The following is a 22,710-nucleotide window of genomic DNA, read 5'->3' on the forward strand; positions in this document are numbered from 1 at the left end:
CACCGGGGCAGGAGGCTCAACCGGAGGAACCACAGGCACCACATACCTCCGCAACAACGAGCGATGGAACACATTATGAATAGCAAATGATGCTGGGAGGTCCAGACGAAATGACACAGGGCCAAGGACTTCCAGAATCTTATAAGGACCGATAAACCGAGGCTTGAACTTAGGAGAGGAGACCTTCATAGGAACGAAGCGAGAAGACAACCACACCAAGTCCCCAACGCGAAGTCGGGGACCCACACAGCGACGGCGGTTGGCAAAGAGCTGAGCCTTCTCTTGAGACAGCTTCAAATTGTCCATCACATGATTCCAAATCTGATACAACCTATCAACCACAACATCCACTGCAGGACAGTCAGAAGGCTCCACCTGACCCGAGGAAAAACGAGGATGAAACCCCGAATTACAAAAGAAAGGAGAAACCAAAGTAGCAGAACTAGCCCGATTATTAAGGGCAAACTCGGCCAACGGCAAAAAAGTAACCCAGTCGTCCTGATCAGCAGAAACAAAACATCTTAAATAAGTCTCCAAGGTCTGATTAGTTCGCTCGGTTTGGCCATTCGTCTGAGGATGGAAGGCCGACGAAAAAGACAAATCAATGCCCAACTTAGCACAAAAGGTCCGCCAAAATCTAGACACAAACTGGGATCCTCTGTCAGAAACAATGTTCTCAGGAATCCCGTGCAAACGAACCACATTTTGAAAAACAGTGGAACCAACTCGGAGGAGGAAGGCAACTTAGGCAAGGGCACCAAATGGACCATCTTAGAAATACGATCACACACCACCCAGATGACAGACATTCTCTGAGAGACAGGGAGATCTGAAATAAAATCCATGGAAATGTGCGTCCAAGGCCTCTTCGGGACAGGCAAAGGTAACAGCAAACCACTGGCTCGAGAACAGCAAGGCTTAGCCCGAGCACAAATTCCACAAGACTGCACAAAGGAACGCACATCCCGCGACAAGGAAGGCCACCAAAAAGACCTGGCCACAAAGTCTCTGGTACCAAATATTCCAGGATGGCCCGCCAACACCGAAGAATGAACCTCGGAGATGACTCTGTTGGTCCATCTATCCGGGACAAACAGTCTCTCCGGTGCACAGCGATCAGGTCTATCCGCCTGAAACTCTTGCAGCACACGTCGGAAATCTGGGGAGATGGCAGACAAAATCACCCCTTCTCTAAGAATACCAGCCGGCTCTGAATCTCCAGGAGAGTCAGGCACAAAACTCCTAGAAAGAGCATCAGCCTTCACATTCTTCGAACCAGGCAGGTACGAAACCACAAAATCAAAACGAGAGAAAAACAACGACCAACGAGCCTGTCTGGGATTCAGCCGCTTGGCCGACTCGAGATAGATCAAATTCTTGTGATCAGTCAAGACCACCACACGATGCTTAGCTCCCTCGAGCCGATGTCGCCACTCCTCAAATGCCCACTTCATAGCCAACAACTCCCGATTACCGACATCATAATTCCGCTCGGCAGGCGAAAACTTTCTTGAAAAGAAAGCACATGGCTTCATCACAGAGTCATCGGAGCTTCTCTGTGACAAAACAGCCCCCTCTCCAATCTCGGAAGCATCAACCTCCACCTGGAAGGGAAGTGAGACATCTGGCTGACATAAGACCGGAGCCGAAGAAAACCGGAGCTTCAGCTCCTGAAAGGCCTCCACAGCCGCAGAGGACCAATTAGTCACATCAGAACCTTTCTTGGTCAAATCCGTCAAAGGCTTAACAACACCAGAAAAATTAGCTATGAAGCGACGGTAAAAATTAGCAAAACCCAAGAACTTCTGAAGACTCTTAACCGATGTAGGCTACGTCCAGTCATGAATAGCCTGAACCTTGACTGGGTCCATCTCAATAGTAGAAGGAGAAAAAATGAAACCCAAAAAAGAAATCTTCTGGACTCCAAAAAGACATTTTGAGCCCTTCACAAATAAAGCATTGTCACGCAGGACCTGAAAGACCATCCTGACCTGCTTAACATGAGACTCCCAATCATCCGAAAAAAACAGAATATCATCCAGATACACAATCATAAACTTATCCAGATATTCACGGAAGATGTCATGCATAAAGGACTGAAAGTCTGAAGGAACATTAGAAAGTCCAAAAGGCATCACCAGGTACTCAAAATGGCCTTCAGGCGTATTAAATGCAGTTTTCCATTCATCACCCTGTTTTATACGCACAAGGTTATACGCACCACGAAGATCTATCTTGGTGAACCAACTAGACCCCTTAATGCGACCAAACAAATCAGTTAACAATGGCAAAGGATACTGAAATTTGACCGTGATTTTATTCAAAAGGCGATAATCAATACAAGGTCTCAGGGAACCATCCTTCTTAGCCACAAAAAAGAATCCCGCACCAAGAGGGGAAGAGGACGGGCGAATATGTCCCTTCTCCAAAGACTCCTTTATATAACTCCGCATGGCAGCATGCTCCGGCACAGATAAATTGAAAAGTCGTCCCTTAGGAAACTTACTACCAGGAATCAAATTTATAGCACAATCACAGTCCCTATGAGGAGGCAGAGAATTGAGTTTGGGCTCCTCAAATACATCCTGGTAGTCTGACAAAAACGTAGGGACTTCAGAAGGAGTGGACGAAGCAATTGACACCACAGGAGCGTCACCATGAATTCCCTGACAACCCCAACTTGACACAGACATAGCTTTCCAATCCAGGACTGGATTATGAGTCTGCAACCATGGTAGACCCAACACGACAACATCATGCAAATTATGCAATACAAGAAAGCGAATCACCTCCTGATGAACAGGAGTCATGCACATGGTCACTTGTGTCCAGTACTGAGGTCTATTCGTAACCAATGGCGTAGAGTCAATTCCCCTTAGTGGAATAGGGAATTTTAAAGGCTCCAAATCAAAACCACAGCGCCTGGCAAATGACCAATCCATCAGACTCAGGGCAGCACCTGAATCTACAAAGGCATTAACCGGGTAAGATGACAGGGAACAAATCAGGGTAACAGACAAAATGAACTAAGGCTGTAAAGCACCAATGGTGACAGATTTATCAACCTTTTTTTGCGCTTAGAGCATGCTGAGATAACATGAGCTGAGTCACCACAGTAAAAGCACAACCCATTTTGCCGTCTATAATTTTGCCGTTCACTTCTGGTCAGAATTCTGTCACATTGCATAGATTCAGGTGTCTGTTCAGAAGACACCGCCAAATGGTGCACAGGTTTGCGCTCCCGCAACCGCCGATCAATCTGAATGGCCAGAGTCATTGACTCATTCAGACCTGCAGGCGTAGGGAACCCCACCATGACATTCTTAATGGCTTCAGAAAGACTTTCTCTGAAATTTGCAGCCAGGGCACACTCATTCCACTGAGTAAGCACCGACCATTTCCGAAATTTCTGGCAGTACACCTCTGCTTCATCTTGCCCCTGCGAGAGGGCCAATAACGCTTTTTCAGCCTGGTTCTCAAGATTAGGTTCCTCATAGAGCAATCCAAGGGCCAGAAAAAAACGCATCCACACTGAGCAATGCAGGATCCCCTGGCGCCAATGCGAAGGCCCAATCTTGAGGGTCACCACGCAAAAAGGAAATAATAATCCTAACTTGCTGAACGGCATCACCAGAGGAACGAGGTTTCAAAGAAAGAAACAACTTACAATTGTTCTTAAAATTCAGGAACCTAGATCTATCTCCAGAAAACAACTCCGGAATAGGTATCCTAGGCTCAGACATAGGACTGTGAACAACAAAATCCTGAATACTTTGAACTCTAGCAGCAAGATGATCCAGACTGGAAGCCAAGCTCTGGACATCCATGTCAGCAGCTGAACTCAGAGCCACACCAAGATTAAGAGGAGGAGAGAAGCTAGCACAGCAGCTAGACACACGGCAACAACAAGAAAAAGAAAAAAAAAAAATTTCTCAAGGCTTCTTTTCTCCTGCTTCTGCCATGCAATTAACACTTTGCGGGCCGGCTGTACTGTTATGATCCCTAGTGGCTGAGGATCACAAATAGATAAGCAAGTGATTAAACTAAGGACGAGCTCTAGGGAGATGGTAACTGGACTGATCGCAAATCTGAACCTATCCAAAACAACTAGAGGTAGCCGGTGAACGTGCCTAAAAAATTCCTAGACGTCTCGAGCCAGCCTGAGGAACTAGCTACCCCTAAAGAGAAAGAAAGACCTCGCTTGCCTCCAGAGAAATAATCCCCAAAGATATAGAAGCCCCCAACAAATATTAACGGTGAAGTAAGAAGAAGGCACATACATAGGGATGAAATCAGATTCAGCAAAAGAGGCCCACTAGTACTAGAAAGCAGAAAATAGAGCAGGGGTCTATGCGATCAATAAAAAACCCTTACAAAATATCCATCCTGAGATTTCAAGAACCCACACACCAACTAACGGTGTGTGGGGAGAAACTCAGCCCACTAGAGCAACCAGCAAGCGAGGGAATTAAATTTTAGCAAGCTGGAACAGAAAACATGATAAACACTGCTGATCAAAAAATGAGCAAACAAAACTTAGCTTATCCTGGATGGACTGGGAGCAAGGTAGTCAGAAGGAATCTGAGTAGCACTGATTACATTGACAGCCGGCAACAAGTGAAAGAAAAACAGAGCTATATAGGAACCTCCCAGAGGATAACGAACCAGCTGATAGCCAGAGACCAGCAGGATAACAGACAAAGCCACCAGGGGGAGCCCAAAGCAAAAGTCACACCATACCACCAGTGACCACAAGAGGGAGCCTGAACACAGAGTTAACAACAGGTCCCTGTCAGGGGTGGGATCCTGACAGAGGCCTAGCGAACAGGACAGAACGTTATGGAACCGCGCCTGCACTTCATTGCGGTGGTATCTTAAGAAAGGACAAGAAGCGAGGTTTATTGTGGAGAAGTGAGAAACGAGATCGCAGCAAAAAGGAGATAAAGCCAGTAGGAGTCATGCCACAAGATCAGCAACATCCTACTGAGGCGCGTAGCCGGTGGCCGGAACGCCGAGGAAGTAATAGGCTCCAAGCATTACTTCAAACCAACAGCAGGACAGTTAATTATAGGTTGGCTTTCTCACCTAAATCACCTAAGCAGACATAGGGGGCAATTGTGGGAGAGGGGCGACTCTAGGGTCCCGGAAGAACTCCAGGCCTACCCGTCATACGGGTGCGTCCTAGCCATATCATCTGGGGGACGGAGAAAGAACATCAGAACAGATACGAGTTGTGAGAAATAACATCAGAACAGACACAACAGTTGTGAGGACTATCCCGTGGTGCTCAGCAGGGAAGTACTACAACACACAGGCGCTAGAAGGTAGGCACTGATTTCCACCTGCAAAGGGAACTCTGGATGTGCCTTCGGACTGGCCGGTCTCAGCCAGCCCTGTTAGCAGTACTCTGGATTGCGGATCCTGAAGCCTTCAGTAAAGAGGTAAAGAGACTGCAACCCTGTGTCCTCGTTATTCATCGCGACTTGCACCACGCACCACCATCACATCTTTCATTGGACGCCCCTTAGCAGGGTCACGGACCGAGCCTAGCCACCGTGACAACCCCAGGACCGAGACAGAGAGGCCCGGTACCGAGTACCCCGCGGCCCTGCGTCTGGGGGCGCTCCATATACATCATCAGTTGTGAAGGGTTTAGCCCCTTTCTGACATTGTGCATAAAGGTATGCTGATGTTGGACTTCCCGTTTGGTGCGGGCTCCAGCACTGAGCCCACACCTTTCTGGGCACATGACAGCTGATATATAAAGCTGACATGTGCCAGCAACAGCCGCGTGTGGAATCGCGATCCACCCACGGCTGTTAACTAGTTAAATGCCGTTGTCAATTTCTTACAGCGGCATTTACTCACGCTTACCGGAAATCTTGTCAGAAATCCCACCCATCAGTGACCCCATCACATGACCGCGGGTCACCGATGGGTCAGCATGACAACCTCTATGGTTGTCATTGCCGGATTGCTATGAGTGTCGCCCGGTGGTCGGCACTCATAGCAAGTGAGCATTTCTGCTACACACAGGCAAACTGATCATTGCCTGTGTGTAGCAGAGGAGATCAAAGTATTGCAGCTTCTAGTCTCCCATGGAGACTATTGAAGCATTCAAAAAGGAAAAAAAAAAGTTTTTTAAAAATATTAACAAAATAAAGAAATATAAAAGTTAAAATCACCCCCCTATCACCCCATTCAAAATAAAACAATAATAAAAAAAAATACTCATATTTGGTATAGTTGCATTCAGAATTGCTCAATTTATCAATATAAAAAATGAATTAACCCGATCGCTAAACGGCATAACTGGAAAAAATTTCAAAACATCAGAATTACTTTTTTAGGTTGCCGCTACACTGCAATAAAATACAATAAAGGGCGATCAAAAGATTATATCTACACCAAAATTGTATCAACAAAAACATCAGCTCGGCACAAAAATCAAGCACATACCTAGCCCCAGATCACAATAAATGGAGACGCTACAGGTCTGGGAAAATGGTGCCATTTTTTTTTTAACCAAACTTTGGATATTTTTTTCACTACTTACCGTAAATAAAAAAGAATCTAGACATGTTTGGTGTCTATGAACTCATAATGACCTGGAGAATCATAATGGCTGGTCAGTTTTATCATTTAGTGAACATGGTATTAAAAAAAGGAAACTGTGGAATTGCACTGATGTTTGCAATTTCACTGCACTTGGAATTTTTTCCCCATTTTTCAGTACACAATATGTTAAAACCAATGGTGTCTTTCAAAAGTACAACTTGTCCCGCAAAAAATAAGCTCCCACATGACCATATTGACCGAAAAACAAAAAGGTTATGGCTCTGGGAAGCAGGGGAGCAAAAAACGAAAACGCAAAAACAGAAATACCTCCAGTCATGAAGGGGTTAAACTTATGGTTCACAATTTAATCCACTCAGAAGCTGCCCATGCACATTTGATAGCTTTCGCCCGCCACCTGCAGTTTTGTTCCCTAAAGGTTACACATTCGATGAAAGTCATCTGAACTTACTGAATGCCTATGGAGGCCTCCCAACTCTTCCCAAACAGATGCTATTGGAAGAGAGAAGGATTTGGCAATTGGAGTCTAACACCTGATCCTTTTGTTTTCATGGGAAATAAACTACTGCTACCAGCTTATACACACTAAGGGTACTGTCTCACAGTGGCACTTTTGTCGCTACGACGGTACGATCCGTGACATTCCAGCGATATCCATACGATATCGCTGTGTCTGACACGCAGCGGCGATCAGGGACCCTGCTGAGAATCGTACGTCGTAGCAGATCGTTTGGAACTTTCTTTCGTCGCTGGATCTCCCGCTGTCATCGTTGGATCGGTGTGTGTGACACCGATCCAACGATGCGTTTGCTTGTAACCAGGGTAAACATCGGGTTACTAAGCGCAGGGCCACGCTTAGTAACCCGATGTTTACCCTGGTTACCATCGTAAAAGTAAAAAAAAACAAACAGTACATACTCACATTCCGGTGTCCGTCAGGTCCCTTGCAGTCTGCTTCCTGCACTGACTGACTGCCGGCCGGAAAGTAAGAGCAGAGCACAGCGGTGACGTCACCGCTGTGATCTGCTTTCACTTTACGGCCGGCACTCAGTCAGTGCGGGAAGCAGACGGCGAGGGACCTGACGGACACCGGAATGTGAGTATGTACTGTTTGTTTTTTTTTACTTTTACGATGGTAACCAGGGTAAACATCGGGTTACTAAGCGCGGCCCTGCGCTTAGTAACCCGATGTTTACCCTGGTTACCCGGGGCCTTCGGCATCATTGGTCGCTGGAGAGCGGTCTGTGTGACAGCTCTCCAGCGACCACGATCACGGCCAGGTCGTATCGCTGGTCGTGATCGTTGGAAAGTTGCAGAGTGTGACAGTACCCTAAGATTGTCCAAGCATTTGTTAATTTAATGGGGGGAAAAAGAAGCAAACAATGGATGTGTTACCTTAGGCCATGTGCATACGTTGAGTATTTGGTGAGGTTTCTTTTACCTCGGTATTTGTAAGCCAAAACCAGGGGTGGGTGAGGAGTACAGAAGTGGTGACTTGTTTCATTTCCTCTGACTGTTCCATTCCTAGTTTTGGCTTACACATGGTGATGTAAAAAAACTCACCAAATACTGAATGTGTGCACATGACCTTAATTTCTGAAATTTCCAGTCCCTGTTTCCTCTAGTAAGGAACCTCACAGGACTATGGAGCCGTTTCCATATAGGATTGTTGGTGGATCCCATTAAATCTGTCAGGATGCACCAACAAATTTGGCCAATCATTATTACAATACTGCTTCTCCTGCTGTTGTCTCCAATGTTGGTCTGCACTATAAGGCCACTTTCACATGTCCATGTCTCTGGTATGTGTGGTGAAAGTTTTCACACTTACAGGAGACACTGATACACATAGACCCATTCCCTTCTGTGCACGTCAGTGTTTCCATGGACAGTGTTTCTGTGGGCAAAACATGCTGACATGTCCATCAGCCTCAGTGACTGGTGGTAACCACAATGACGTCACCGATGCTCACTGATGCTTCGCTTGCAGCAGTTTATTCACCAGTGGTTCTCAGCCTGAATGGACGCATCTTGGCACCATCCAGGTTGAAAACTATTTATCCCCCAGACATGGATTATGGCATGGGATAGAATGACAGACAGGTAGAAGATATTGTTGTTTTTTCATTTTTGTTTTATTACAGGAGAACGAGGGCTTTGGAGAAATTAGGCGTTAGGTGAGTATAACTGTGGCAATTGGAGTCTAACACCTGATCATTGTTTTATGTCTAATAAAAGACTGTATTCTGGCTCTTTATTTACCATGTAACTATAGGATTAGTAATGGATAGGTGTCTTATAGACGTCTCTCCATTACTAAGCTGTGGGCTTGATGTCACCAGACAATACAAAGGTGACATCAACCCCACAAATATGAAAACCACTTGCCACTGCTACAGGGCAAGTGGGAAGAGCCAGGCAGCTGTGGACTACTATTTTTATGCTGGAGGGGGCCTATATCAATGGCCCCTTACCAGCCTGAGAATCCCAGCCACCAGCTGTCAACTTTAGCAAGCCTGGTTGTCAAAAATGAGGTGGACCCCAAGCCATATTTTTAATTATTTATTAAAATCATTTAAAAAAAAGCAGCATGGGGACCCCTCTATTCTTGATAACCAGCCTTGCTGAAGCTGACAGCTGAGGGTTGCAGCCCCCAGCTGTGAATTTTGCTTGGCTGGTTATAGGAAATAGAGGGGAAACCACACCATTTTTTTTGTTTTGCTGTTATTTATTTACAGCCCAGGAGCTGGCTGATGAATACTCCCATCAGCTGCTCCTGCTGTCATAGTTATTAGCTTCAGCAGGTGTATGCTGATGGGAGTAAGAGTGCCATCAGCTGCCGCCTGCTGTCATTGTTATCACTTGAATCTAACTCTCATCATTCTGCTTACTGTAGCACTTCTTCCCTGGCACCTGTTGGTGTGGTACTGATGCGGCAAATGGTTACCACATGTGTGTCGCAAGTTTTATACACACGGACACTGTCAACTCTGGTACCTTTTTTTCCGGTACCGGAAAAAAAAGACTTTTGAAACCGGCCTAAAGGGAACCTATCATTAGAAAAAACTATTAACCTGCAGACATGGGGGTAATCTGCAGCTTAATAGTGTTACTAACCTGCCTGCCACCTGCACTTAGCCGAACACCATAGGGAGAAAATTAACTTTATTCCTCCCCGGCAGCGTTTTTTTTTCTAGTCACGGGGGCGACACTGGCGCTGGTTCAGTCACCACTGAGAATACAGAGTGGTGGCTGTAATTGTGCCCCCTGGCCTGGCTGACAGCTGGCCCCAATGCAGAGCCAGTGTCAGTCAGCGCTGGAGATTACAACTGCCGCTCTCTATATACAGAGCGGTGACTGAACCAGCATCGGTGCCTCCCCCATGACTGATACCTGATGCTGAACGGGGGAATAGAGTTAATTTTCTCCCAGCAGAGTTTGTGAAAGTGCAGATGCCAGGCAGGTTAGGAATGCTATTAGGCCATGGTCATATGTTCAGTATTTGGTCAGTATTTTAGCTCAGTATTTGCAAACCAAAACCAGGAGTGGAACAATCAAATGAAAAGTATAGTAGAAACACTTCACCATTTCTGCATTATCACCCACTCCTGGTTTTAGCTTGTAAATACGGAGGTAAAACACTGATCAAATACTGAACATGTGAACGTGGCCTAAACCTGCAGATTAACCCCATATGTTATTATTACTATTTATCATTATAGCGCCATTTATTCCATGGCGCTTTACATGTGAGGAGGGGTATACATAATAAAAACAAGTACAGTAATCTTAAACGATACAAGTCACAACTGGTACAGGAGGAGAGAGGACCCTGCCTGCGAGGGCTCACAATCTACAAGGGATGGGTGAGGATACAATAGGTGAGGGTAGAGCTGGTCGTGCAGCAGTTTGGTCGATCGGTGGTTACTGCAGGTTGTAGGCTTGTCGGAAGAGGTAGGTCTTCAGGTTCTTTTTGAAGGTTTCCATGGTAGATGAGAGTCTGATATGTTGGGGTAGAGAGTTCCAGAGTATGGGGGATGCGCAGGAGAAATATTGTATGTGATTGTGGGAAGAGGAGCTAAGAGGGGAGTATAGAAGGAGATCTTGTGAGGATCGGAGGTTGCGTGCAGGAAAGTACCGGGAGACGAGGTCACAGATGTATGGAGGAGACAGGTTGTGGATGGCTTTGTATATCATGGTTAGGGTTTTGAACTGGAGTCTTTGGGTAATGGGGAGCCAGTGCAGGGATTGACAGAGGGGAGAGGCCGGAGAATAGCGGGGGGGCAGGTGGATTAGTCGGGCAGCAGAGTTTAGAATAGATTGGAAGGGTGCGAGAGTAGAGGGGAGGCCACAGAGCAGGACATTACAGTAGTCAAAGTGGGAGATGATGAGGGCATGGACTATGGATTTTGCAGATTCTTGCTTTAGGAATGTACAGATCCAGGAAATATTTTTGCAGGTTAATAGCGTTTTTCTCTGGGGACTGGTTCTCTTTAATCACTCTTCATGATCTGAAAACAGGCAGAATGTAGCAACAGATGTATCCACAATATGTATTTTATGTCTAACAAATACAATACTTTGTTTTTCTCTTTTTTCTTCTTTTTCCATCAAGCTATGGCTCCTGATTTCCGTCTTTCACCTGTAAAACCGCTAATTCCAGCAGCTCGAGGTGGAGAAATCAAGATACATTGTAATCCGAGGGCTGCCCCAACCCCAGTCATCTTATGGAGTAAAGGGACTGAACTTTTACGCAACAGTAGCAAGTATGGGGTGAAGCATGTGGCAAAAGCAAAAATCAATTCTTGATGTCAAACAGTCTTTGATCTAGAGCTATATCCATATTCATGAACTTTATTCTAATGATAATTCTGTCTTTTTGATTATTGACAGGATTACCGTCACTACTAATGGAACACTAATCTTGAAGAACATATCTCGAGCAGACGAAGGAAACTATACCTGTTTTGCAGAAAATCTCATGGGGAAGTCCAATAGCACTGGCATTCTTAGTGTGAGGGGTGAGATGGCTACAGATATAACAATACATTGCTACATAGTCCAGTCTGTATGAGGATGGTAAACTAAATAATTGAGAATTTTACACATTTTTTCAAATATACATAATAAGAGTGATATAATTATTGCATCCTGTTATCCTGCAGGTTGATCTAGAGAAATCTTTGGGAAAAAAAATATGTACCAATAGACCCAAATGCTTCATTGGGCAGGTTGTCACATACAACCACACTTCCTACCGAGAGTGATAAGAAATATTGAAACTGTGATTCTCTATTTAGATAGGAGCCTAAATGTCCAGATGAATTAATGGAACTCCGTGCGATGCCGAAGCCCTAACTTCTGTATTTGACATATATGTGAGACAGAACCATTCCCATAGGGAACAGAGAAATATGATGTTCAGTCTAAATGCCATATTTTATGTATTAATGCCAGAAAATGCCTTCTGTTACAGTCAGCTGAGAAATTCAACTATTTTTATCTTACAGAAGCAACAAGAATTACGTTGGCCCCTTCAGGAGCAGACATCAATGAGGGGGACAGTGTTACACTACAGTGCCACGCGTCACATGATCCTACCATGGATCTCACATTCACATGGGAACTGGATGGAATGCCCATTAACTTTGAGAAGGCAGAAGAACATTATCTAAAAGTTTCACGGGTATTGTATATTAAATCTCATTATTTATGTTTAATCTTCACTATATCATAATACCTTATCTAAAATATCGAGCAGTAAAACAAATTTCTTCCAGTTTGGAGGACTACTAATGCGGCCGGAGTGATTATAAACTCCTCTGTGTGAATGACATTCATAGTAATACATTGTTAGCAGCTGTGTCTAAGACAAAGCCCTTTTTTTGCAGGATGAATCTGTTGGGGACCTTCATATTATTAATACTAAATTGAGGCATGCTGGAAAATACACATGTACGGCTCAGACTGTGGTGGACCGAACCTCTGCTTCAGCTTCTCTCCTTGTGCGAGGTAACCCTGGTGCTTGCATCTAACGAGGTAACACTGGTGCTTGCATCTGGTCTCTGGAGTACTAGAGTAATGTACTTTAGATCTTTACATACTATGTACTTTCTGTATCAATTCCTTACGGTTTGCTATGAAGAATGAATTTAGATTCTACTGCTAAAGCAATCTTTTGATTATGTGTTACACAATTATTGACTTGGTTATTTTGACATGTAAATGTCAGTAGGTTAATTGGTGTCATGAAGAACAAAATGTTCATGTGTTTGCTTCATGTAGGACCCCCTGGACCACCAGGAGGTCTAGTAGCGAGAAATGCAAAGGAAACAAGCATTGAACTGAGCTGGAGTCGAGGCTTTGATAACCATAATCCAATCAGTCGCTATACAGTGGAAGTCAGAGAGCCAGAAAAGGAAGAGTGGAAAAAAGCACGGACAGGTCAGTGTTAATGGATGATTTCAGAAGTGGAAAGCTTGAGCTATGTAGCAAATTCAGAAACATGAATATCAAATGCACTGTGGATCTAGTCCCATGAGGTATGAAGTGAAGTGAAAAATTCATCATTATTTCAGGTTGTTTCTGCTGTGATTTTAATAGAATGATACATCAGATTTCTTTTCGAACAGCAGTGTGCATTTCACTGATGCCTGAATATAATTTACGTATTTCTGACCTTGTGCATCCTGCGTCTTCTCCGAGCGTCCAGGAATGTTTTTCCTCGGTAGTGGAATAGTCCTTGATGCTTTGATTGTTTTGTTCTTCCAATGTATGGAGGAATTAGAATCGAAGGCAACAACAGCTACCCTCTGTGCCATCAGCTGGTGTGACGGCATGAGGTTTCCAATACTAATCAAAAAATATCCAACATGGAAACATTAAACACTCTTCTGTGATCCTCAGCCCTTTTACTCTAGCTCTTGCTAAAAAAAAATCTCTCTCAGCTGTGGTCAATCTTTCTGACTCTTGAGTTTCATCACCCAATCACATTAAGGGTATCATTTTTCTTCTAAGAAATCTGAGCCACTTATTGCTGACCATGAATATTGTCGTTTCTCAGACATGATGATGATGCATTTTTTGTTGGTTCATCACTTAATGTGGAGTTTATTGTTTTCTTCCACATCAGTAGACAATAAAGCTTATATGCTTCTGAGTGTTGGAAGCCTCTAGAAAATGTGTTCTGAGACCATATTGTGCTGTCGAGATGGATTGGGAATTCTGTTGGACTTCCAGGGATGCTCGTTGAACTAGTTTTGTTTCCAGATCAATTGATTTCCGGTCTCCAGGCCATTTTATTATGCTTGTTTCCCAATAGAGGCAAGTCAGTCTGTAGCTCCGTTGCTTTCCATGAATGACGTTCCGTTTTGTACAAACTATTAGAGGCCTCTAAAAGCATATGTTTTCACGAAGAAGAGTGTCATTCCACTCTTTACCCAATATATATTTAACATTTTTCTTTGGTTTATGTATATTGTCTAAACTCTTTACTTTACAGACCCTGTCGCCGTGGAGGGAAATGCAGAAACTACTTTGGTAGTGGGACTTACACCATGGACGGATTATCTATTCCGAGTGGTTGCTAGCAATATTTTAGGAGATGGAGAACCCAGTGTTCCATCAGCCATAATACGAACAAAAGAGGCTGGTGAGTAAATGAATGTGGAAAGTGGTGACCACGGCACTCAGGGATTCTTGGGAGGTGCTCAAGTTAGGGATCCAACCCGTAAATGTAAATGAAAATATACTTGGCACTCAGGAGAAATTTGTTGCAAGATTCAAAAATAGATTTTTATTTTGGTGCATCCAGCTCAACATATAAACGTTTTCGGTCTCGACAACTGAGACCTTCATCAGATATAGTTGTCAAAGTGTATTGTAAAAGAAACAGTCTGCATACAGACACAGGTCATAGCATGCAGTACGGGTGGCGGAATGGGTGAATCCGTCCTAGAACTGCGTGAAGCGTGAGTCCTGTTCAACAGGTGGGGAAGTGGAAAACCCTCCACTAATGAGTGTGGGGGACATGCGGCTAAGGTGCACAGTGGGCTACCTGGAGACCATGGATGGTGTGTGTGGGTCACACACTGGGTGAAATGCTAGCCAGGGAGCGGGAGCGCAAGGCGCCTGAGAAATAGCAGGGCAGTATACAGCGCTTTTGGCAAAGCGAGGTGCTCGCAGGGTGAGGAGCGCTGAACGATGCCGATGCCAGGGGCGGTGTGGACGCTGTGCTGAGAAGCAGGGAGACGCTCCCGGGGCTCCTAGCAGCCCCGGGAGCGTCTCCCTGCTTCTCAGCACAGCGTCCACACCGCCCCTGGCATCGGCATCGTTCAGCGCTCCTCACCCTGCGAGCACCTCGCTTTGCCAAAAGCGCTGTATACTGCCCTGCTATTTCTCAGGCGCCTTGCGCTCCCGCTCCCTGGCTAGCATTTCACCCAGTGTGTGACCCACACACACCATCCATGGTCTCCAGGTAGCCCACTGTGCACCTTAGCCGCATGTCCCCCACACTCATTAGTGGAGGGTTTTCCACTTCCCCACCTGTTGAACAGGACTCACGCTTCACGCAGTTCTAGGACGGATTCACCCATTCCGCCACCCGTACTGCATGCTATGACCTGTATCTGTATGCAGACTGTTTCTTTTACAATACACTTTGACAACTATATCTGATGAAGGTCTCAGTTGTCGAGACCGAAAACGTTTATATGTTGAGCTGGATGCACCAAAATAAAAATCTATTTTTGAATCTTGCAACAAATTTCTCCTGAGTGCCAAGAGTAAATGAATGTGATCACTTCTATGACCTGTTATACTTTTTGTCTAAAAATGGATAATACAAGTAATGAAAATACGACAATGGCCAAAGAATTCACTAACCACGCTAACCAAAGGGGTAATACTGATGAAAAACAATGCACACAGTAATGCCACAATATGGATACCAAGTGTCCGTTCACAAGGAAAGAACGGCGGCATGAATCCACCACTGATCTTTCTGATAATTCGCACTGAGCGATCTGTGCTATGTTGCTCATTGCGCATAAGCTGCCATTGTTCTCAGCAGTTTCAGTCCTGTTTACACAGAACAATGTGCCACCAAGAAAGGATTTCTTTTATGCTGCATAAAAGAACATTTCACCTGATGAATGAGCATTGCGCTCATTTATCAGGTGATCGGCAGCTTGTTTAACTGGCAAGATAATAGTGAAACACATGTTTTTCATGTCCCCAGTTCACATTCCGTTAACATAGTCATGTCAAAGTAGTGATACATAAGTCACAGCATAATGGGAATAATAAGCAGTGATATCACAGTAATCAGAACTATGACAGTGTGGTTTTGGGGCCCTCCAGGCTCTAGGGCCAAGGGACAACTACAACCTCTTCACCCCCAATGGTTATGCCTAGAGTTGCATTGGTCTGCCAAGGATCTACAAGTAACAATGACTCTGGGGGCCCACTGTTCAGCTACATGCAAATTATACACTTCATTTACAAATGTACCTATGCTTCTATATAATAATAAGCTGGGTAGATTTGTATATAAATGATGAGATGCTGCCTTTACCTGTACATAGTGAATCAAGTGTATTGTGCCAACTACTGATAGAAGTGTGGGAGGGTCCACTCCTGCACGGGGGACCACCGGGAATTCATCTCTTCCCATGTGGGCCAGTTCAAGCCTGGTTATGCATGTGAATAATGTCAATGTAATCAAGGAACATAATACTATTTACTGTCACTTTTCTATTTATTTTTTTAAAAATTAAGATTCATATTTATTCTAAGGTAACAATTTTAGTAAATGCCATATCAACATAACTTATTATTGAGACATGTAGTACCTAATATCTCCTATGATTCCTTTTAGAACCTATTGTGGCCCCATCAGGTCTTAATGGTGGAGGAGGGGCACCAAATGAGCTCACAATTACCTGGAAGGTGAGTCAATGTTAAGTGAAACAACATAATTTGTTAAGAAAGGGGCATATATCTTAGCAGAAAAGAGGTTGATTGTGACTTGTAGGATCGCTACTTCCAATAGGTGGCGCTGTAGAGTTTAAGTCCTCTTTTTCTCAGAAGAGGCAATTTGCATACAGAAAAGAGGTGTGACCTAAGAAGTCCCAATGTGAGCCAAAATGTTTGCATAAGCTAAGGCTTCTTTCACACTTCCGTTTTTTACAATCAGTCACACTTAGTGATGAGCGAGTATACTCGTTGCTCGGGTTTTCCCGAGCACGCTTGGGTGATCTCTGAGTATTTGTTATTGCTTGGAGATATAGTTTTCATCACCTCAGCAGAATGATTTACGACTGCTGGACAGGCTGAATACATGTGGGAATTCCCTAACAGACAGGAATTCCTCACATGAATTCAGCGTATCTGGAAGCCGTAAATCATGGAACTGAGGTGATGAAAACTATATCTCCGAGCAATAACAAATACTCGGAGATCACCTGAGAATGCTCGGGAAAACCCGAGCAACGAGTACACTCGCTCATCACTAGTCACAATTAGTGATGAGCGAATATACTCATTACTCAAGATTTCCCGAGCACGCTTGGGTGTCCTCCGATTATTTGTAAGTGCTCGGAGATTTAGTTTTCATCGCTGCAGCTGAATGAGTTACAGCTACTACCCAGCCTGAGTACATGTGGGGGTTGCCTGGTGGCTAGGGAATCCCCACATGTAATCAAGCTGTCTAGTAGCTGTAAATCATTCAGCTGCTGCAAGGAAAACTAAATATCCGAGAACTAACAAATACTCGGAGGACACCCGAGCTTGCTCGAGAAATCTCGAGTAACGAGTATATTCACTCTTCACTAGTCACAATCCGTCAAAATGTTGAAAAAATGGATCCTGTGCAGATTGTAAAAAATTGATGCACTGGGTCCGTTTTTTTGACGGATCCGTCGAGGCTATGTGCACCTGTTGTGTATGCGTCTTCGCTGCGATTTTCCGCTGCGAAAACGCATACGCAACACAACCCAGGTTAAAAATAATAATAAAAAAAAAATTGTGATATTCTTACCCTCCGGCATCCCCCGCAGCCTTCCTGATGCTCGCGATGCTGACGGCAGCTCCCGTTCCCAGTAATGCCTTGCGAGGCAATGACCTGTGATGACATAGCGGTCTCGCACGTCATCGGGTCATTTCGCAAGGCATTACTGGGAACGGGAGCTGCCAGCAGCATCGTGAGTATCAGGAAGGCCGCGTGAAGGCTGCGGGGGACACCGGAAGGTAAGAATATCATGATTTTTTATTATTTTTTATTATTTTTAACATTATATATTTTTACTATTGATGCTGCATAGGCAGCATCAATAGTAAAAAGAGAGAGAGAGCAAGAGAGAATTTCCCTGATGGGAAATTCTTCTGCTCAGTTTCAAAAGATGGCATCCGTCACTGGATTCCTGCTTTTGACAGTCAGCGATGGATCCTGCGTCCATAGGCTTCCATTATAGCCAACGACGGACAGCGCAGGATCCGCCGCTAAGCAATTTTCCGACGTACAGAAAAAACGTTCCTCTGTGTGTTGTCTCTGCCCAACAAACAGCAATTTTACAACGGATCCTGCGCACGACGGATGAAACGGAAGGCCATCCGTCGCTAATACAAGTCTATGAGAAAAAAAACGGATCCAGCAGAAACATTTGCTGGATCCGTTTTTTTCACAAAACAATGCATTGTGACAGAAAAAAAAGACGGAAGTGTGAAGGCGGCCCTAAGCCCACTGCTAGGTTGTGTGAAGTGTCTAAAGATGTCCCAAATTCATCATCCAACATGAGCCATTGCAATAACGTTGGTGCATTGTCAGACTGCCAAGTCTAAGGTTACGGTGTCTAAATATTAAAAAGTAAATCTGCCCCAGGTAAATTTTAAAAAATTACTTAATATGACTGGGTTTACAGCATTATCCACAGCCAGCGTCGGACTGAAACACCTTGGGCCCACCAAAGAAAATCATTCTTGGGGCCCAATATGTAGCTATATAGAAATAAATACAAGACCACCAATTGTGCAGTAAAACGTGCTAATATCAGGGTATAATATAAGGTAGTATACGTCTTGATTATGTAGCAGGGGTTGGGGTAGCCCCCTCATAGAATATACAGTAGCCCCCTTCATAGAATATAATGTAGCCTCCCTCATAGAATATAATGTAGCCCCCCTTCATAGAAAAGAATGCAGTCCCCTCATAGAATATAATGCAGCCCCCCTCATAGGGTATAATGCAGCACCCCACAAAATATAATGCAACCCCTCATAAGGTATAATGCAGCTACCTCATAGAATATAATGTAGCACCCTCATAGGGTATAATGCAGCCCCACTCATATAGTATAATGCAGCCCCCTCAGAGTATAATGCAACCCCCCATAAGGCATAATGCTGCCCCCCTCATATAGCATGATGTAGCCCCCAGAATAGAATGTAGTCCCCTGAGAGAATAATGCAGCCCCCACACAGAATATAATGCAGCCCCCCCACTGAATATAATGCAGTTCCCTCAAGGATAATGCAGCCCCCCTCATAGGGTATAATGCAGCCCCCCTCCACCTCCATCCATCATTGTTCTCCCCTCCACCCCATCATTGTCTTCATCACCACCTCCATCATTGCTTTCTCCCCCACAACCCCATCATAGCCCATTCCACCACCTCAATCATTGCCTCCTCCCCCACCATCACCATTGTCCTTTACACCACAACCATCATTGCTTTCTTTCATCTCCCATTTCAACACCTCCATCATTGCCCATATCAACACCTCCATCATTGCCTCCCCCACAACCATCATTGCCTTCTCCTCCACCACCTCATCATTGTCCATTTTAACACCTCCATCATTGTCTCCCCCAAACACCCCTATCGTCCTTTCCACCACCATCAACATTGCCTTCTCCTCCACCACCCCATCACTGCTCTCTCCATGACCCACATCATTGCCAATCTCCAATACACACATCTCCAAATACACACACAGCACCGCACACAGAGCACCGCACCACTGTCACATACGCACAAAGCACCGCACCACCTACACATGCATGCACACAGACAGACACACAGCACCACTCACCTCTTCGAACGTTCCCCGCAGCCGCAGCACATCCCGGCAGCATCTTCGTCACTGGCAGATTTCTGTCTGAAACAGCTACGCACTGAATGATGACGTCATCCAGCTGTGCTGTGTCAGACAGGAAGCGCCGGGCAGGAAGCAGGACGCCATCTGATCCTGCAGCTCTGCTCCGCTGCCAAGCTGCAGGGATCGCTCCCTGCCAGCCAAATGCCCACAGGGTTAGCCACCCTGCAGGGGCACAGATGCAGCCACACTGGCTTTACATGCTAACACTGCCTGCTATTAAAGTAAAATGAATGTTCACTTCTCTCCACACCCATGGGGGCGTGGGGAAGTGTGAATATTCATTTCTCTTTAGCAGCGGAGACAGACTCCTGTCTCCAGCTGCTGCTCCGCTGGCACCAGGCGTGCCCCCTTGACTCAGGGGCCCCATAGCTGCTGGGTGTGTCGCTATTAGTGACACGCCACTGGCTGGGGCCCCTGAAGCAGTGGGGGACCTAGGCAGCTACTGGCCAGTATGCCAGCAGGTGTCAATGCCTGGACCCATCAGAGAATCCTCCGGTTCTCCGGTGGGCCAGTCCAACCCTGTCCACAGCTTTCAGAATTGTCAGGTGCGAGCACATGTATGCATGAATTCATTCATTATCATAGTTTTCTTGTTTTTGGTATAACAGCCATTGGAGAGACAGTACCAACATGGAGATGGCTTTGGATACATTATTGCCTTCAAGAGAACGACTGAGGAGTCCTGGCAGACAGTAAAAATTCTTGGGGCGCAGTCAGAACACTTTGTCTATAGAAATGAGAGCATAGCAGCTTACACCCCCTTCAATGTCACGATCAAGGCATTTAATCAGAAAGGAGAAGGACCTGAAAGCCTGAAAACCATTGTGTACTCTGCAGAGGAGGGTATGATACTCAGGAGTTTATTTAATCTTTAGGTTTCTGGATACCAAGCTATAACTGTTTGCTAGCAGTACTTCATGCAGGTCTGACTTTGATTTACGACTTCTCAAAAATATTTTTTTTGTGATAAATTAAAGAATTTGCATTTTAAAGTATACATAAAAAGATATGCTATATTTTTGGGGGTGTTTACTTTTTTTTTTCTCACTATTTCATGAGCTTATTATATGATATGTCATTTTCTGGTCCCTAGAGCCGAGCGTCTCACCATCTGATGTTAAAGCAACAGCTCTATCATCTTCTGAGATTAAGGTGGAATGGAAGTCTGTGGCCACTGTCAGAGGGATTTTATTGGGATATGAGGTAAAGTATAAGTACTAGGCAGACAACTGCTATTGTGTAGCTATTGGAGATGAGCAGACAGATTCACATTGCCCTGCTATAGCATTTATTCTTGTCCTTTCTGGCAGCTGGACCACTGCAGTATTCACTCCTGGGTGCTATATCATATATGAGGTATACCTAAGGCCGTGAAAACCAGGATATATATATATGCACACACATACACACACATTATATATATATATAGAGAGAGAGACGTGCAGGATTTTAATCAACCCACTGGTTTGGGCGACGTTTCGGCTCAGACTGAGCCTTTCTCAAGCCTGAGCCGAAACGTCGCCCAAACCAGTGGGTTGATTAAAATCCTGCACGTCTAACATTGCAAAGATGGAGTGCTGCCTCGTTTTTTCTGTATATTGACCAGCTTGGATATATGGACTATTATCCTGGGGGCCTGCACCCGAAGATAAGTAGAAAGTGTGCTGTTCCTTTTCTTTTTTACTTTTTTACCTATAGAGAGAGAGAGAGAGAGAGAGATGGTAAGGAAAGTATTCAGTGTCAAATGCTTATACTCTAATAATCTTTATTTTTGTATAGCGCTAACATATTCTGCAGCGCTTCACAGTTTGCACACATTATCATCGCTGTCCCGATGGGGCTCACAATCTAAATTCCCTATCAGTATGTCTTTGTAATGTGGGAGGAAACCAGAGTACCCGGAGCAAACCCATGCAAACACGGAGAGAACATACAAACTCCTTGCAGATGTTGTCCTTCGTGGGGTTTGAACCACATGCCTGTATATATAAGACCTCACAGCTCACAGTGTATGTCAGACCAAATAAGAATCATGAGGTCAAAGGAACTGACCAAGGAGCTCAGAGACAGAATTGTGGCAAGGCACATATATATGTCCAAGGTTACAACAGAATTTTTGCAGTACTCAAGGTTCCCAAGAGCACAGTGGGCTCCATAATCCTTAAATGGAAGAAGTTTGGGACCACCAGAAGTCTTCCTAGACCTGGCCATCCAGCCAAACTGAGCAATCATGGGAGAAGTCTCTTGGTGAGAGAGGTAAGGAAGAGCCCCAAGATCACTGTGGTCAGCCACGAGAGATGCCAATTGAGATGGGAGAAAGTTCCACAAAGTCAACTATCACTGCAGCCCTCCACCAGTCGAGTCTTTATTGCAGAGTGGCCCGACGGAAGACTCTCCTCAGTGCAAGACATATAAAAGCCCGCATAGAGTTTGTTAAAAAACACATTAAGGACTCCCAGACTACAATCCCAAAAGTGAAACATGGTGGTGGCAGCATCATGCTATAGGGGTGTTTTTCAGCTGCAAGGACAGGAAAACTGGTTGTCATTGAAGGACCCGTGGAAGCGTGGCAACACAAAACGGCCGTTGTCCGTTCACAGTTCACATTCTCCCTTGCTTTCCTGCTAATGACTTGTGTGTCGTAATATAGGACTGGAATTTTAAGGACGGTGAGTGCTTTTCATCATTTTTTTGTTTTGTTTGAAAAAGTTAAAGGGGTCTGAATACTTTCTGTACCCACTGTATATACACTGCTCAAAAAAATTAAGGGAACACTAAAATCCCACATCCTAGCTATCACCGAATGAAATATTCCAGTTGTAAATCTTTGTTCATTACATAGTGGAATGTGTTGAGAAATCACAACTAATATCACACGTAGGTCTGGAGTTGGAATGATGCTCAAAATCAACGTGGAAAAAGAAGTTACAGGCTGATCCAACTTCAGTGGAAATGCCTCAAGACAAGGAAATGATGTTC

At 44.8% G+C, this 22,710-nt stretch overlaps 1 protein-coding gene across 2 annotated transcripts in view; it reads left to right on the plus strand.

The window, feature by feature from the left end:
• The window catches only part of CNTN2 (contactin 2), a 94,439-nt gene that overhangs the window by 65,727 nt on the left and 6,002 nt on the right, over positions 1-22,710 (plus strand). For both annotated transcript variants that reach the window (XM_077295069.1, XM_077295070.1), the window contains exons 11-19: positions 11,192-11,342; positions 11,470-11,597; positions 12,087-12,262; positions 12,468-12,588; positions 12,862-13,020; positions 14,078-14,227; positions 16,454-16,524; positions 20,340-20,574; positions 20,825-20,934. In XM_077295069.1, coding sequence (XP_077151184.1) covers positions 11,192-11,342; positions 11,470-11,597; positions 12,087-12,262; positions 12,468-12,588; positions 12,862-13,020; positions 14,078-14,227; positions 16,454-16,524; positions 20,340-20,574; positions 20,825-20,934 — 1,301 coding nt within the window. The remainder of the gene's footprint in view (positions 1-11,191; positions 11,343-11,469; positions 11,598-12,086; positions 12,263-12,467; positions 12,589-12,861; positions 13,021-14,077; positions 14,228-16,453; positions 16,525-20,339; positions 20,575-20,824; positions 20,935-22,710) is intronic.

The sequence above is a fragment of the Ranitomeya variabilis genome, chromosome 3 (genome assembly GCF_051348905.1).
Source record: "Ranitomeya variabilis isolate aRanVar5 chromosome 3, aRanVar5.hap1, whole genome shotgun sequence".
Taxonomy (NCBI): domain Eukaryota; kingdom Metazoa; phylum Chordata; class Amphibia; order Anura; family Dendrobatidae; genus Ranitomeya; species Ranitomeya variabilis.